This window comes from Amblyraja radiata, chromosome 8, assembly GCF_010909765.2.
Source record: "Amblyraja radiata isolate CabotCenter1 chromosome 8, sAmbRad1.1.pri, whole genome shotgun sequence".
Classification (NCBI taxonomy): domain Eukaryota; kingdom Metazoa; phylum Chordata; class Chondrichthyes; order Rajiformes; family Rajidae; genus Amblyraja; species Amblyraja radiata.
Window position 1 is genome coordinate 65,587,517 of NC_045963.1, and position 15,268 is coordinate 65,602,784.

General features: G+C 45.4%; 2 protein-coding genes across 6 annotated transcripts in view; one reads left to right on the forward strand and one right to left on the reverse strand.

Moving 5' to 3' along the window:
• Positions 1–4,084, reverse strand: part of iyd (iodotyrosine deiodinase) — a 32,742-nt gene extending 28,658 nt beyond the window's left edge. The window contains exon 1 of one of the 2 annotated variants that reach the window (XM_033026110.1): positions 3,409–4,084. In XM_033026110.1, the coding sequence (XP_032882001.1) occupies positions 3,409–3,595 (187 nt within the window). In that variant the 5' untranslated portion in view covers positions 3,596–4,084. The remainder of the gene's footprint in view (positions 1–3,408) is intronic. The other variant, XM_033026109.1, reaches the window with a different exon arrangement.
• Positions 4,085–9,284: 5,200 nt separating this feature from the next.
• Positions 9,285–15,268, forward strand: part of lrp11 (LDL receptor related protein 11) — a 31,244-nt gene continuing 25,260 nt past the window's right edge. For 2 of the 4 annotated variants that reach the window (XM_033026107.1, XM_033026108.1), the window contains exons 1-2: positions 9,285–10,021; positions 13,496–13,653. In XM_033026107.1, coding sequence (XP_032881998.1) covers positions 9,502–10,021; positions 13,496–13,653 — 678 coding nt within the window. In that variant the 5' untranslated portion in view covers positions 9,285–9,501. The remainder of the gene's footprint in view (positions 10,022–13,495; positions 13,654–15,268) is intronic. The other 2 variants (XM_033026105.1, XM_033026106.1) reach the window with 2 other exon arrangements.

A 15,268-nucleotide genomic window follows, 5' to 3' on the forward strand; every position in this document is an offset into this window, starting at 1 on the left:
AAATGGTGCCAGCACAACAACCTGGCTCTCAACACCTGCAAAACCAAGGAACTGATTGTGGACTTTGGAAGGGGTAGGATAGGGACGCACAATCCCGTTTATATCAACGGGACGATGGTGGAAAGGATCAAGAACTTCAAATTCGTGGGCATGCATATTTCCGAAGATCTTTCCTGGTCCCAGCACACTGATGCAATTATAAAGAAAGCACATCAGCACCTCTACTTCCTGAGAAAATTACGGAGAGTCGGTATGTCAAGGAGGACACCCTCGAACATCTACAGGTGCACAGTAGAGAGCATACTGACTGGTTGCATCGTGCCTTCGTTCGGCAACTTGAACGTCCAGGAGCGGAAAAGAATGCAGAAAGTTGTGACCACTGCCCAGTCCATCATCGGCTTTGATCTCCCCCACCATCGAAGGGATCTATCGCAGTCGCTGCCTCAAAACGGCTGCCAACATCATCAAAGACACACACTCATCTCTCTGTTGCCTTCGGGAAGCTTGAAATCTGGAGCATCCAGTTTCAGGAACAGCTTCTTCCCAACAGCCATCAGGCTACTAAACACGACATCAAACAAACTCTGAACTATAACAGCCTATTGCATTTATCTGTTTATTTATGTGTATATATTTGGTCTATGGTATATAGACACAATGGACTGTTCTGTATTATGCTTACAATATTCTGTTGTGCTGCAGCAAGCAAGAATTTCATTGTCCAATCTGGGACACATGACAATAAAACTCTCTTGACTTGACTTGAATTTTGTGGTTCCATTGTCAGAAAATACAACAATTAAACACTTTTTGTAATTTACAAATACGGCACGACAACAGGCCCTTCGGCCCACTGAGTCCAGACCAACCAGCGATCCCTGCACACTGACACTATCCTACACACACTAGAGACAATTTACTATTTTACCAAGCCAATTACCCTGCAAATCTTTAAATCTTTGGCGTGTGGGAGGAAACGTGAGCTCCCGGAAAAAAACCCACGCAGATCATGGGGAGAACATACAAACTCCATACAGACAGCACCCGTAGGCAGGATTAAACCAAGGTCTCTGGCGCTGTAAGGCAGTTCTTTTACTGCTGTGCCACCGTGCCGACCTTTGACCACCATCTCTGCATCAGCTCTTGAAATGCCACCAGAGAGATAAATGCTGTGATAAAAAAGACATAATTTGAATGTTAGGAGCTGAATTTCCTAATGGGATCTAAGTTAAACGGAAAGTGGCACGACATTGTTCTACTCCAAATCAGGTCAATTTTCAACTACACTGTATATTTTCAAATTGTGTAGATGGTTTTGTTTTAAACAAAAACTCCAAGTAGAATTCCATATCCATCACATGTATTAACAGTAGAACTTAACAAAAAAAAATGCATTCCAATTCTGGAAAAATTCCATGCAGATTAATGGAATGGATGAAATAGCTTTAAGGCACCAGGTTTCATAAAATTACCTCAACCTCTATAAAAGACATTTACGTGAAATTTTGTAATATGTAAAACAAGCAATAAACTTATAACTGGATTTTAAACCAAAAGCTTTTCTGGAAATAGGTATATTTGTTTTAAGGAGATGGACTACAATTGATTAGACATCATTTGAAGTGCTGCTTGTAGTTCTGGGCAAAACACCCTAGGAATGACGTTTCTCCGCCTCTGGAAGGACCAGAGTAAAATTCATAACACTGATACAGGTGGTAAAGGAGTTAAATTATAGCTGTTACACTCCCCCTCTCCCAACCCCCCACCCCCCCCCCCCGCCATTCCCCACACTACTCCTCCCCCCACCCACCCCACACATGACCCATCCCCCCTCCCACACACCCCCTCACCCCATCCCACCACACCCTCTTCCCCCCCAACACCCCTCCTCCACACACACCCCCTCTCCTCCACACACTCCCCCTCCCCCACACAACCCCTCTCCTCCACAATCCCCTCCCCCACACAACACCGCCCTCTCCCACCCACCCCCTCACACCCCCCCCCTCCCACACACCCCCTCCCCCACACACACAACCCTCCCCCACACACCTCCCTCCCCAGGCTGCAGGACACTTCCCACATGAAACCGTCCCGCTCTCCCGGCTACAGACACTCCCACCGTTGCATTGGGGAGCAGGTGAGTGGTGGAATATTGCATTGGGGAATGGGTTGCGTTGGGGGACCAGGTCCCACAGTCTAGTCTTCAAATAAACCTGAAATAACCTACCTGATCTCCCGGTGAAATAACCTGCCTGATCTCCCAGTGAAATAACCTACCTGATCTCCCAGTGAAACCTCCGCTCAGTCCGTTTTAACCTATCTGACCTCCCTGTGACCTCCGCTCAGTCTGTCTTAACCTACCTTATCTCCCGGTGTCTCAGCACTTCAACTCCCCTCTCATTCCCAATCTGACCTTTCTCTCCTGGGCCTCCTCCATTGTCTGAGTGAGGCCCAGCACAAATTGGAGGAGCAGCACCTCATATTTCGCGAGGGTAGTTTACACCCCAGTGGTATGAACAATGACTTCTCTAACTTCAGATAGCCCTTGCTTTCTCTCTCCATTCCCTTCCCCTTCCCAGTTCTCCCACTAGTCTTACTGTCCTTGACTACATTCTATCTTTGTCCTGCCCCCTCCCCGGACATCAGTCGGAAGAAGGGTCTCGACCCGAAACGTCACGCATTCCTTCTCTCCAGAGATGCTACCTCACCCACTGAGTTACTCCAGCATTTTGTGTCTCTCTTCAAATAAACAGTTGAGGAACTATGAAATCTACTACCACAAAGAGCTGCTGGGGCTGGGACAGATAAAAATAATTTCTCAGCTCCTCCGCGCCGGGCAATCAGACCCCAGATTGGGGCTAGTCGAACCTTCTGCGACTTTGGAGCTTCCCGAGACTGCGAGCTCCCCGATGTTGAAATCCACAGGCCGGGGTTGGAACGCTGATCCCAGGCAACGGATCGCAGGCTCCGAAGATAAGTCCGTGGCCCCATAGTGGGGCTTAAAGTCAGACTCGAGCAAGGCCGCCAGCTCCATGATGTTTGGCTGCAGAGCGACTGGAGTTCCGATCCGGAAAACAATCGCATCTCCGGCAAGGTAAAGAGATTAAAAAAAAGATTCCCCCTTCCCCCACCCACACATAAAACAAACCAGAGAACATTAACACATACTTTTAAAGTAACAAAAATGATGAAACATTAGCACAAGAAGTAAAATAACAAAAATGATGAAAAGACAGACTGTTGGCAAGGCTGCCATCGCTGACGGCGCCACACTGTGTGGATTTCAGATGGCCAGAGGCAATAATCTAACTTGTCGAGAAGCCACACAAATTTTATGTTTTCCACCTCCTCAAAAAACATAATTATCATTATAAAATTAGTATGTTAACATTCATTTTACTTTACCATTCTCTTCCAAGCTGAGTTGTGCCTCATCTTGCAGATCTTCATTCTCCCAGCGTTTGGATCTGGTTCTCTTTTCAAATGCAATGTTCTTTTGTCTCTTCACTCTTCCCTTATTCCTCCACCAAGCAACAACACAAATGCAAACCACAGCAAGAATGAAAGGTGTAAGGGGAGAAAAGAGCGACATGGTAAACGACAGGAACTCAATGAGCTACTGAACTTTGCTTAGCTCTGTTGCCACACAGTTATGCAGATTCTAGCAACGTACCTATACTTACAGCCAATTAGAAACTTGCTTATTGATTCAACTTCCCACAGGGGCAAAGTCCATGCAAAATATTTGGCAAATCTTTGTTCTTGTGCAGCAGAGGTGCTCTCAGTGCATGTCTACAGCCAAATTCTGTTCAATTCACTGAATCACAAGATAGAACGGAATTAATCATCCAAGCTACTTTCACGTCCTATTTTATAGGTAATTATGGCCACAAAGCAATCTGCTCCTTCACTACTCCCTACCCCTCCTGAACTCCCAATGGAGTTTGACATTCAATTTCTGAGACATTTACAATGTGGTGGACATTATCAGTGAGTATGGAAGACTGCTGTTAGGGAGCAGCAAGCCATAGTCAGAGGGTATATTTACTTTATGGTAACCATTACTTAACCAGTACAAGCAAGAACTAGCTTTAAAACTACTTCTAATTTATTTTCAAACTACTTTCCCCCTTCTGCAACTGAACCATAGACCAGAGTCAGTAAGGATAGACGACAAAACATCCTCTACAATAATTAACACCAGCGCCCTGTGGCTGCATTCTCAGCTCCTTACTGTACTCCCTCTACACCAAGGGTCGGCAACCTACGGCCCCCGGGCAGAATGGGACCCATAACCCAAAATCATCCAGCCCACAGGCACATTTCCTTTCCCGCAATTATCCGGCCCGCAGACTTCCGTCATCTCCGGTACCTCCCTATGTCTCCACTCCCAGAATGAGATCAAGGGAGGTTCCTAAATGGTTATTTTATCACAGCGCATCAAACATGCAATATTTGTTTGATAATCAATATTTGGGATGTTTGTATATCCAAAGAGACATCCATTACAATACCATGATCTAATTATACTTTATTGTCACATGTAAAATGCTTTTTGCATACAACCCAGTAACACATACAGCAGACCACACCTTTTTTTATATATATATATATATATATATATATATATATATATACAAATACGTTTATTCAGAAAATAAAAACAAACATACAGAGTATTAACACGATCGCATGGGCGGAAATCCCGGGGGGGGGGGGGGGGTGGAAACAGGGGGCATGTCCCCCCCGGGGGCCCCCCCCCCCCCATGTTTTGTGAAACATGAATTTTGCAATCAGTTCCCATCCGACGGAGTCGCGGCCGCATGCATTGTCAGCAGGCTCTGCAAAATAATTAAATATCCTTTGGTAATGATAAATGCTTATCCTTTCCTCATACAATACACAAAATAGATTGCAGCAAAAGCGAAATGACCTTGGAATTCTACATTTTTTTTAAAGTTTAATGAGAACTGCAGAACAACTTGAGTCGTTTATCACTTCATTTCTCTGAGACAAAAATGATGTGTTAACTGTCACTGTTATGGCTTGTTTACTGCTACTGTTAACATCGTATTAACACTGTTATTTCGATGTGTCACCAACCAATACATCGATATGCATTCCTCAGTAAATATAATTGTGTTTTGACCTACATGTATTACTGATACGTTCCTTTGAATAAAATTCATGGGAGAATTTCTTAAAGCAAAGCAACGAAATTTTGTTCAGACCGAAAGGTCTGAATGACAATAAAGGATACTTTGACTTTGACTTTGAGATCTCTGAGGAACTACACTGGTAACAGACCTCCAGCCAGAATATCTACCTTCCACCACAACCCTGTGTTTTCTATGAATAAGCCAATTTCGAATCCATATGATCAAGTCATCGAGAATACAGTACATCTAAATCTTCTGGATCAGCATAGCATGAGGAATCTTATCCAAAGCCTTACTAAACTCCTTGTACACAACATCCACTGCCTACAATCTTCTTTGCCATCTTCTCAAAAAACAATCAAATTAGTGAGACATCTTGAACCTTAATATCTTTCGTTCTCTGCTTTTCCCTTCCTCATACCTTAGTTTTACCTATTCATCTGCTCTCACCCTCACCCATGTTTAATTTTATCCACATTTCCTTGGGATATAGTGGGAATCTATTTAGCCTATCCAGTCAAAGTTGGCTGGCTCAATGGTGCTGAGGCAGCCAACTTATTCCACCATGTATTCCTCCACATATTTCTCTGTAATCCAATCTTTCTCATATGCCCACTACACTCCCCCTGATTACCTACCAGCGAACTGAACCAGGGACAAGTCTGAAGAAGGGTTTCGGCCCGAAACGTTGCCTATTTCCTTCGCTCCATAGATGCTGCTGCACCCGCTGAGTTTCTCCAGCACTTTTGTCTACCTTCGATTTTCCAGCATCTGCAGTTCCTTCTTAAACACAAGGGGGTAAATACTCTCACAATATTTAAGAAGTATCTGGATGAGGCCTTGAATCACAAGGGATAGCAGACTTTGGAACAAATGCTGGTAAATAGGATTAGTATTTGATGGCTGGCCCAGAGATGGTGCAGAGGGCAATTTCTGTACTGTGTCTCTATGACTGAGAAATCTCGCTCCTTCCATCTGTTCACTCTCTTCTCCCTATCCCAACCTCTGGTTCCTTCATCATCATTTCAAACGCTGCTCCCTCTGCCATCTGCTCACTCTCCCTCCTCTCATCATTCAATATCTGAACCCTTTGTCTTAACTTGAATATCTGATCTTCTTTCCATCTCCTTAGTCTATCCCTCCCCCTCCCTCCACCCCCACCCCCACCTTCAACCTCTAAAACCTTCATTGCATCCTTAATCTCTGATCTTGTTTGTGGACTGTTCAACAGATTTTGGGTCCATTTGTTCCCATTATTTTGTTTTTCCATGAAAATGTATAGAAAATAAGAGGGGGTAGGACCAGAAAAGTTTTCGAACTTCTTCTTACCCCTTTTGAACATGAACGATATTATTTATATTATTTGAGTTACTTATTTGTTTGTTTTCCTTTGTGTTTTCTTTTCTTTTTTTATTGCTTACAAGTTTATTTGTGTTTGTATTTTTTAACATGTTCAATAAATAATTTTAAAAATAAATAAATAAATAAAAAATCTTCCTTCCATCACTGTCTTCCACAACCATCTTTCAATCTTTCATTTTCTTCCATCTGCTCACTCTCACCTTCATCTTTCAACCTCATCCCATAGTTCAGGTTTAGTCTTTGATCTTCATTCCAACTTTGCTCTATTTCCCCAATGGGTGGATGGTGATGAGGGACTCGGCCGGGATACAGTCTGAAGGGCTGCAGCCATCTTTTGTAACTTACAATGATGTTTAGAGTTCAGTTAATTAGTAAATTATTGTTACCTTGCCTCACTCCATTGTGGTTATTGTTCCTGGCAATACATAGCAATTGGCGACAAGGATGGGAGTCAGTTTGGTCCAGGAGAAGGCCTTTGTCAGGATATCGCACACATACATGATGGACGTGGTATCAAAAATGGGCTTAGGGGAGAGAATCACAAACTAGATCCAACTGCTCTACACTATTATCTGTAGTGCAATCCAAATCAATAGGTGGGAAATGGATAGCTTCCCCATTAGAGCTGGAGTCAGGGAAGATTGCCCACTCGTCCATGTCTTGGCTGTTTGCTGCATAGAACCCTTTGCTGAATCCATCAGGAGGGATGAGAGTATAAATGGGGTCCCAAACAGTAGGGGCACTTATCAAAACCTCCCTATACATTCATGATGTTTCCGTCCTTTGCTCGAATCCACGGTTGGTCTGCAGATTGATCAGTATCAGGATCAATTTGAGTTAGCATCAGAAGCTAGAGTCAACCACAGGAAGAGCAAGGTCATGTTCATCGGCAATTCGGGTAGATGCACAGAGTCTCTGCCCAGAGTAGGGGAATCGAGGACCAGAGGACGTATGTTCATGGTGAAGGAGAAAAGATTTAATAGGAATCCGAGCGGTAACTTTTTCACACAAAGGGTGGTTGGTGTATGGAACAAGCTGCCAGAGGAGGTAGTTGAGACTATTCCATTGTTTAAGAAACAGTTAGACAGGTACATGGATAGGACAGGTTTGGAGGGATATGGACCAAGTGCAGGCAAGTGGGACTAGTGTAGCTGGGACATTGTTGGCCGGTGTGGGCAAGCAGGGCTGAAGGACCTGTTTCCACACTGTATCACTATGACTAACTGGCCCGACTGATCTTCCATCCCATTCATCATTGGGTCTGGCTACCTGAAAGTGCTGGGATCTAGTTTGGAGGCGCCGAGGTGTGCAATAAGAATTGGTTAGAGCAGATAGCCAAGGTCAAGTAAAAATTGGGTCTGTGCAAGCAACGCTCTCTCGATAATTGTGAAAAATTTGGTCATCAGGTGTGCTGTACTTTCGGGGCTACTATACTTGGATTAGGTGTGGCCCACCACCGCTCTTCTGCCCCTACATATTCCAGTTCATTTGGGATCAATGATGGAGCAGATCCAATGGGTCACGATGCACAAGTCGGCAGACAATAGGGGCAAAATTGTGCCCAACGTCACCGTCAACTTGATGGACACCTTCATGTCTGACTGCATCAGGCTGTGTGTAGAGCCAAATCACATGGCCACTATGTCATTACCTATCCCCAGTGTTGTGAAAGATGGGCCAGTGACCTGGACATTGCTGCACGACCTGTCCTTTGTGGAAAATTTATTGCAGACCAAATCCTTTGACTACAATTCTATCGGCAGTGGTCAGCACGGAACATCCTGCAGGCACTGCAGGACAACATCTCGATGGATTCTGCAGTGGTTTCCAGAGTTGACTGCCAGTTTGCCTGGTGAAATGCCTCATCACTTGACTCACCAACAAGAACTAATACCTCGTTTGGCTTCTCACTTGCCTCCCAATCAGATCCTTTGTGTACTGTCAGAATCGAACTCCAAATGCGCACCTCTTCACCAAGTGTGGATTTGCAAAGAGAGTCTGGAATGATGCAAGGGTCCTTGTCACGGTTCATCCCAAACAGCTCCTTAACAGAGGATTCTTTGATTTACGTGCTGTTCCCTGGGACAGATTCAGAGACGGACATCAAGTGCCACTGGAAAATCATCAACTCAGTGACAGATGCTCTTTGGTCTGCCCGAAACTGGTTGGCTTCCCAGAACAGCGAGATGTCTTTTTGGGGACATTGCAGACTGGCCCATTCCAGACCTCAGGAGTTCATGCTGAAAGACGCAATGAAGCTTGGTGTAGCCAATGTCAAGGCTCTGTGAGGGAGGACCACAGTTTAGGCGGTCCTTCCACCACCGAACATTGAGGGTCAGAGACTGCTGGGAAACCCCTCAAACAAGGGAATAGATACCACCCGAAGGTACACAAAATTGCTGGGGAAACTCAGCGGGTGCAGCAGCATCTATGGAGCGAAGGAAATAGGCGACGTTTCGGGCCGAAACCCTTCTTCAGACAGATACTGATCAATAGATACCACCCCACTGAGCCACATGAGTGGCAAAGGTGTTTAAAGATAGGTGCGAACACCACTGTGTATAACACTAATTAATGCATAGACGCTGAGAAAGTCTGAAGAGTGTTTGCAGTTTTTGTTTTGGATATGTATCTTTTATTCTGAATAACGTTTATTTTTGGAAACAAAAATCTTCTATCTCTGAACACTTCTTCCTACTATCGATACACACTCTCCCCTCCCTCTCCCTAACCTTCTATCTCTGATCCCTCCCTCTTTCCTGAATCACTGCTACCTACGGATCTTTGCTACCTACCTCCCTCTTTCTTTCTATTGTACTCCCTCCCATCCTCCCAAGTGTATACTACGCGGCTCCCGAGGAAACTGGGAGTGTCAGTGTTCGCCGTCGGGACTTGTCTCCCCGTCCGCTTGAGCTCGGCAGCCGGAGCATCATGAGCCGCTGAGGTCTCCCACCGCCTGTCCCTTGCCCACCCCACCATGCCCGGAGCACCGGTGCTGGCCGGCCGGCTCCTGGCGCTCGGCGTATGGCTGCGGATCGCGGCGGCGGTGGCAGGACCAGGGACGCTGATCCTCGACCAGTTCCGTCAGCAGCTTCACGAAGCCTGGCAGCCCGAGGCGTCGGGCACCTGCGACGCGGCCTTCAGCCTGATGCAGGACTACATCATCCGCACCCGAGACTCGCTGAATGCCGGCGCCGCCTTCTTGCGCGCCCCGGCCGGAGTCAGCAGCCCGGAGCAATGCTTGCGAGCTTGCTGCGGCCTGCCCGGCTGCACGACGGCCGTGGTCGAGCGAGCCGCCGCAGGAGGAGGCGGAGTGTCGGGCTGGGACCGGGATCTAAATCCCAGGCCCAAGAGCTCGGTCGCCCTCAGCTGCTACCTGTTCAACTGCACCTACCGGGGCCGCGACGCCTGCCGCTTCTCTCCGCACCGGGGCTACAGCAGCTTCTCTCGGCAGCTCAACGGCAGCCGATCCCCGGAACCGCGTCGCCATGGCAACCGTAAGGCCCGCGCGCCGCAGCCGTTAACTGTTCTCGTCCGGATTAGTTAACTGTTTAAGAAGGAACTGCAGATGCTGGAAAATCGAAGGTACACAAAAACGCTGGAGAAACTCAGCGGGTGCAGCAGCATCTATGGAGCGAAGGAGATAGGCAACGTTTCGGGACGAAACGTTGCCTATCTCCTTCGCTCCACAGATGCTGCTGCACCCGCTGAGTTTCTCCAGCGTTTTTGTGTACCTTTGGTTAACTGTATCCTTGATAAGGATTGTAAAATAGTTATTTAATATTTGGTATTCGAAAATATTTGTATTTGGTGTTGGTATTGTAAATATTATTTTTGTAAATAATTGGTTAAAGTTATTTATGGGGTTAAAAAAAGACAGGTCTCGTCCAAAGGCGCTCAGTCAGTGACACTGAATGGATGCTGGAGGGCAGTGAAGCACAAACTTGAACTTGGGCATTGAGGTTAGCGAAGAGACAGAGGGGAGGGAGGGAGGGAAGGGACTTGGATCAGGATGGGTGACTGCGCCCAGTGTCATTGAAGGGATGCTAGAGGGCAGTGAAGCACAGTCTTGGGCATTGAGGTCAGTGATGAGACAGAGGGGAGGGAGGGAAGGGACTTGGATCAGGATGGGTGACTGTTCCTTGTGGTGGGTGACCAAGGTGACTCACATGTGGCTGATGTTGGAGAAGGGTCGATCCCTCAGAGGGTGATAGGACTGGAACAGCTATGGGGGGACAAGGCCTGCAGAGGGTTTTAAAACAGATGGGAAATGTGTTTTGTTTTTAATTAAATCATTGATTATAACGTGCTTGCGGGTGGTTATTGAACCAGCTGCATGGTCTGTTTGCTTGCTGCAGTTTTAATTTGTTTTCAGTTACTGCAGGTTGGCTGATGAAAACCGCTTTAGGACAGTCATGTTAAGAGAGAATGGCAAATGGCTGAGATAGGGTACAAATAAAATCTGAAAATGTTGGAAACATGCAGTGATTAGGCAGAATTTGTGGAAGGAGCTGCCCTTTCAAATACTCTATCAGAATTGGAGTAAAGTCATGCTACAAAATAACCCTAATTCAAATAGTTAATCTGGGTGACAGTGCAGACATATGGACTGATTCAAGAGCGTCACAGCTGTGATCCAGATCCACCATGTGTGGGAAAATCAAAATAAAAATGCAGATGCTTGTAATGTCATAGTCATACAGCATGGAAACCCCCCTTCAGCACAACTTGTCCATACCAAACAAGGTGCCCCGTCTAAGTTAGTCCCCTTTTCCTAAACTTATCTCATATTCCTTCAAGCTTTTCCTATCCATGTACCTGGCCAAATGTATTTTAAATGGTGTTATTTACCTGCTTCAACTACATCCTCTAGCAGCTCATTCTGTATACTGACACCCTACATGTGGAAAATGTTGCCCCTCAGGTTGCTATTAAATCTTTCCCCTCGCAACTTACACCTAAGCCCTATATTTATTGATTCCCCTATGCTGGGAAAAAGACTCTCTACATCCATCCTTTCCTCCTCATTATTTTATACACTTTATAATATCACCCCGTAGCCTCAATAAAAATAAACTGGGAGCAAAATGGAGGGAAAAAATCTAAGGGTCTCAATTGCTAGAGATGGGATATCAGGAAAATCTAATGGGACTACTGTTTCCTTGAATCTGGTAGCCTTCATACGAGGATGTTAAATGTAGTGGCTGCAGAGATAATAACACAATGGTTGTGATCTTTCAAAATTACCAAGAACTCAAAATGCCCCTGCAGATCATGACTCTGCTTATTTAATGACAATAAAGGAAGGAAACAGAAAGCAGAAATCTATATTGGGGGAAAATACTGAAATTCATTATGGAAAAGAAACAGAACAACTTTATAACTATCCTTAATCATTTTTGGCAACTGTACAATCAAGCAGTCAACAATTTTGAAGGGAGATCATGTTTGACAAATTTATTTGGGTTCTTCAAGGACATAACAAGAAGAGTGAATGATAAGAAGCCAGCAGATGAAATGTATTTGGATTTTCAGAAGGCTCTTGATGTGATGTAAAAGCTTACAATAGAAGGTAGGAGGTCATTGCTTTGGTGAAATAGTGTCAGGAAGATTAAAACTGATTTAAGATAAATATTTTTTAAGATTGTCAAGCCATGACTAGTGAAAACTGCTGGGATCAGTTCTAGGGCACAACTATTTACAATCTATATTAATGGCTTTGATGAAAGGGCTGAGTGCATTGTAGCCATATTTACTGACAGTGCAAACATATTTTAAAAAAACAAACACATTTTAATGAGTTTGCAAAAGGATGTTAAGTTACCAGATTTTATTTTGATGGTGGATGGAGTATGATGCGAGGAAATTTAATTATTTTACTTTAGTAGGAATAGAAAAGCAGAATATCATTTTAAGTGGAGGGAGAATATTAAACATACTATCCAGAGGCATCTGTTTGTCCTCATACCTCAAATACTGGGTGCTAGCAGGCAGATATAACAAGTAAATAATAAGCTACATGAAGTGATGTCCATTATTTTGAAGGAGTTTGGAGTGTAAAAGTAGGGACATCTTGTGATCATCGCAGAGCAATTCAAATCTTGAAAACAGTCAAATTTTAATCTGGCACATGCAGGACTTGGTAGTGTTGACTGACAGATTTTCTGAACATGAGATACTGTTTATATTTATTCCCAAGCAAACGTTGAATTAGTTTTTTATGATGTCACACAGTATGATTATATATTCATCATTAAACCTGGTCAGTTTCATTGGAGTGCAGGAACCAGAGCCCTTGAGAGTGCGAGAGTGCAGGAAATGTTTGCTGATGAGCCAGATAATGAACTTTTGGGATGTCCAAATTATCAGTTTTAATACTCCTTTAAAAGCAATGAGATAAGCAAGATTTGTTTAGCAATATAGGTTCAGAAATAAATATGTGCATGGCCAAATGCACCCGTGAGACCCCCAGAACTCATATATTCTTTACAATTGTCATAAGGTCATGTAATAGGAGCAGAACGGCCATTCGCAATACTCTGCCATTCAAGCATGGCTGATCTATCTCTCCCTCCTAACCCCATTCTCCTGCCTGCTCGCCATAACCCCTGACACCCGTACTAATCAATAATCTATCTATCTCTGCCTTAAAACTATCCATTGATATGTGATATACCCATTCAAAATGTTGCCATGTTTTATTTAAAGAGCTTTTTAAAAAAAAGTCACCTCCCATTGGTTTGGTGTCGTTCAGTTCTTCACCAGTGTCAACCTAGATTATGTTTGGCTCACTGAATGTGACGAATTCTGACGTGGGATTGAAAATGTTTCAAATTGTGGCTGATCCCTCTGATTTTCAGTCTTTTGCAGTTCACCCCATTTTTAGGCATGTTTGGTGCAACCCTCATCCGATGCACTAACCTATTCTTTAATTGGCAAGATGATTTATTTACTTTGCTCTTTGTCTCTAGGGAATGATGAAGCCCCTCACAGTGATGCAGGTCAAGATGTAAACGTGTTTCTTCCCACTGACTGGGTCCTGCTGGACGGAAGAGGCAGTACCGACGATCGTGGGATTGTCCGTTATGAATGGACCTTATTGAAAGGTGATCCATTGGTCAACATGAAGGTATTTTATTCTTGAAGAAACAATTCACTATATTTCCCCCATCCATCTCTGCTGCATTCCCTCCATGAATCTTTCAGACAAGAGATTTAAGTAATTGAAATCTGCAAGTTCGTGTTGAGAACGTTTCCTTGGAATAGCGATAATATAGACTTTGGAATAACACATTAAATCTCTGTAAGGTATATAGTTGAGAAAGTATTGTGAGAAACCCAGAAGTTCCTGGTGTCCTGCAGCCTTTGATAGAGTATATTTTTATCCTAACCTCATTATTTGTTGGGAATACTGCAGGAGGTCTTGATGGTGATGGTGTCATTTGCTGCAAAGAGGGATTGAGACTATTCTAAATTGGACACAGATATGGCTTTGCAAGTACAGGTACACAACCTTTTATCCGAAAGCCTTGGGACCAGACATTTCTCGGATTTCGGAATTTTTCGTATTTCGGAATGGAAGATTTTTAGCGTAGATTAGGTAGGTAGCGCGGGCGGCTTGAAAAGTCTGGAGCGGCTGCCTCCTCCCCGAGACCGGGGAATCATTGTAAATCATTGCTTAAATGTTAGTCAGTTAGTTTGGAGGGATTTTATGTGGTGGGGGGGGTGGGGGTGGGGGGAAATTTAATTCTTAGTCCCCTACCTGGTCGGAGAAGCGGGGAGCGGGCAATGCCTTACCGGGTCGCCGTGCAGTAAGCTCCGGAGCGCTGTGGCCGCCGACTCCCAACATCGCGGAGCTGGGGCTGCGGGCATCCGGCCGCGGGCGGCGCCGGTTGGTGCTCCGACTTCGGCGAACTCTACCCCTGGCTGCGCGGCGCTCCAAATCTAGCGCGGCCCGCGGCCGGACGCTCACAGCCCCAGCTCCGCGATGTTGGGAGTCCGCGACCACAGCGCTGGGCTACCAGCGGGGAGCGGGCAATGCCTTACCGGGTCGCCATGCGGTGAACTCCGGAGCGCTGTGGCCGCCGACTCCCAACATCGCGGTGCTGGGTCTGCGGGCGTCCGGCCGCGGGCCGCGCTGGATTTGGAGCGCCGCGCAGCCAGGGGTAGAGTTCGCCGGGGTTGGAGCTCCAACCGGCACCGCCCACGGCCGAACGCCCGCAGTCTCAGCTCTGCGATGTTGGGAGTCGGCGGCCACAGCGCTCCGGACCTTACTGCACGGCGACCCGGTAAGGCATTGCCCGCTCCCCGCCTCTCCAACCAGGTAGGGGACTAAGAATTAAAGTTTCCCCCTCCCCTCCTCCTCACATAAAAGTCTTCCAAACTAACTGACTAACATTTAAGCAATGATTTACAGATGTTTAAGTGTCTCCCCGGTCTCCGGGGAGGAGGCAGCCGCTACAGTAGTACAGACCTGGGTTGACCGTGGGTAGTTTCGGGTCAAGTTTGGCGCCAAACGCGAGCTTTGGTGTGCAGTCGACATCCTGGAAAAAATGTCCGGTTTTCTGAGGTTTTCGGTTTCCGGAACTCTGGATAAAAGGTTGTGCACCTGCATGTGTACTTCAAATCCTCAATGTTGGTTTTCACTTTAACACTCTATAATATATTAAATTGTAATGTATGTTAAGTAAGCCATTACTGGACAGTAGATACATAGAATTCTAAAAGTATTATTGCATATGTAC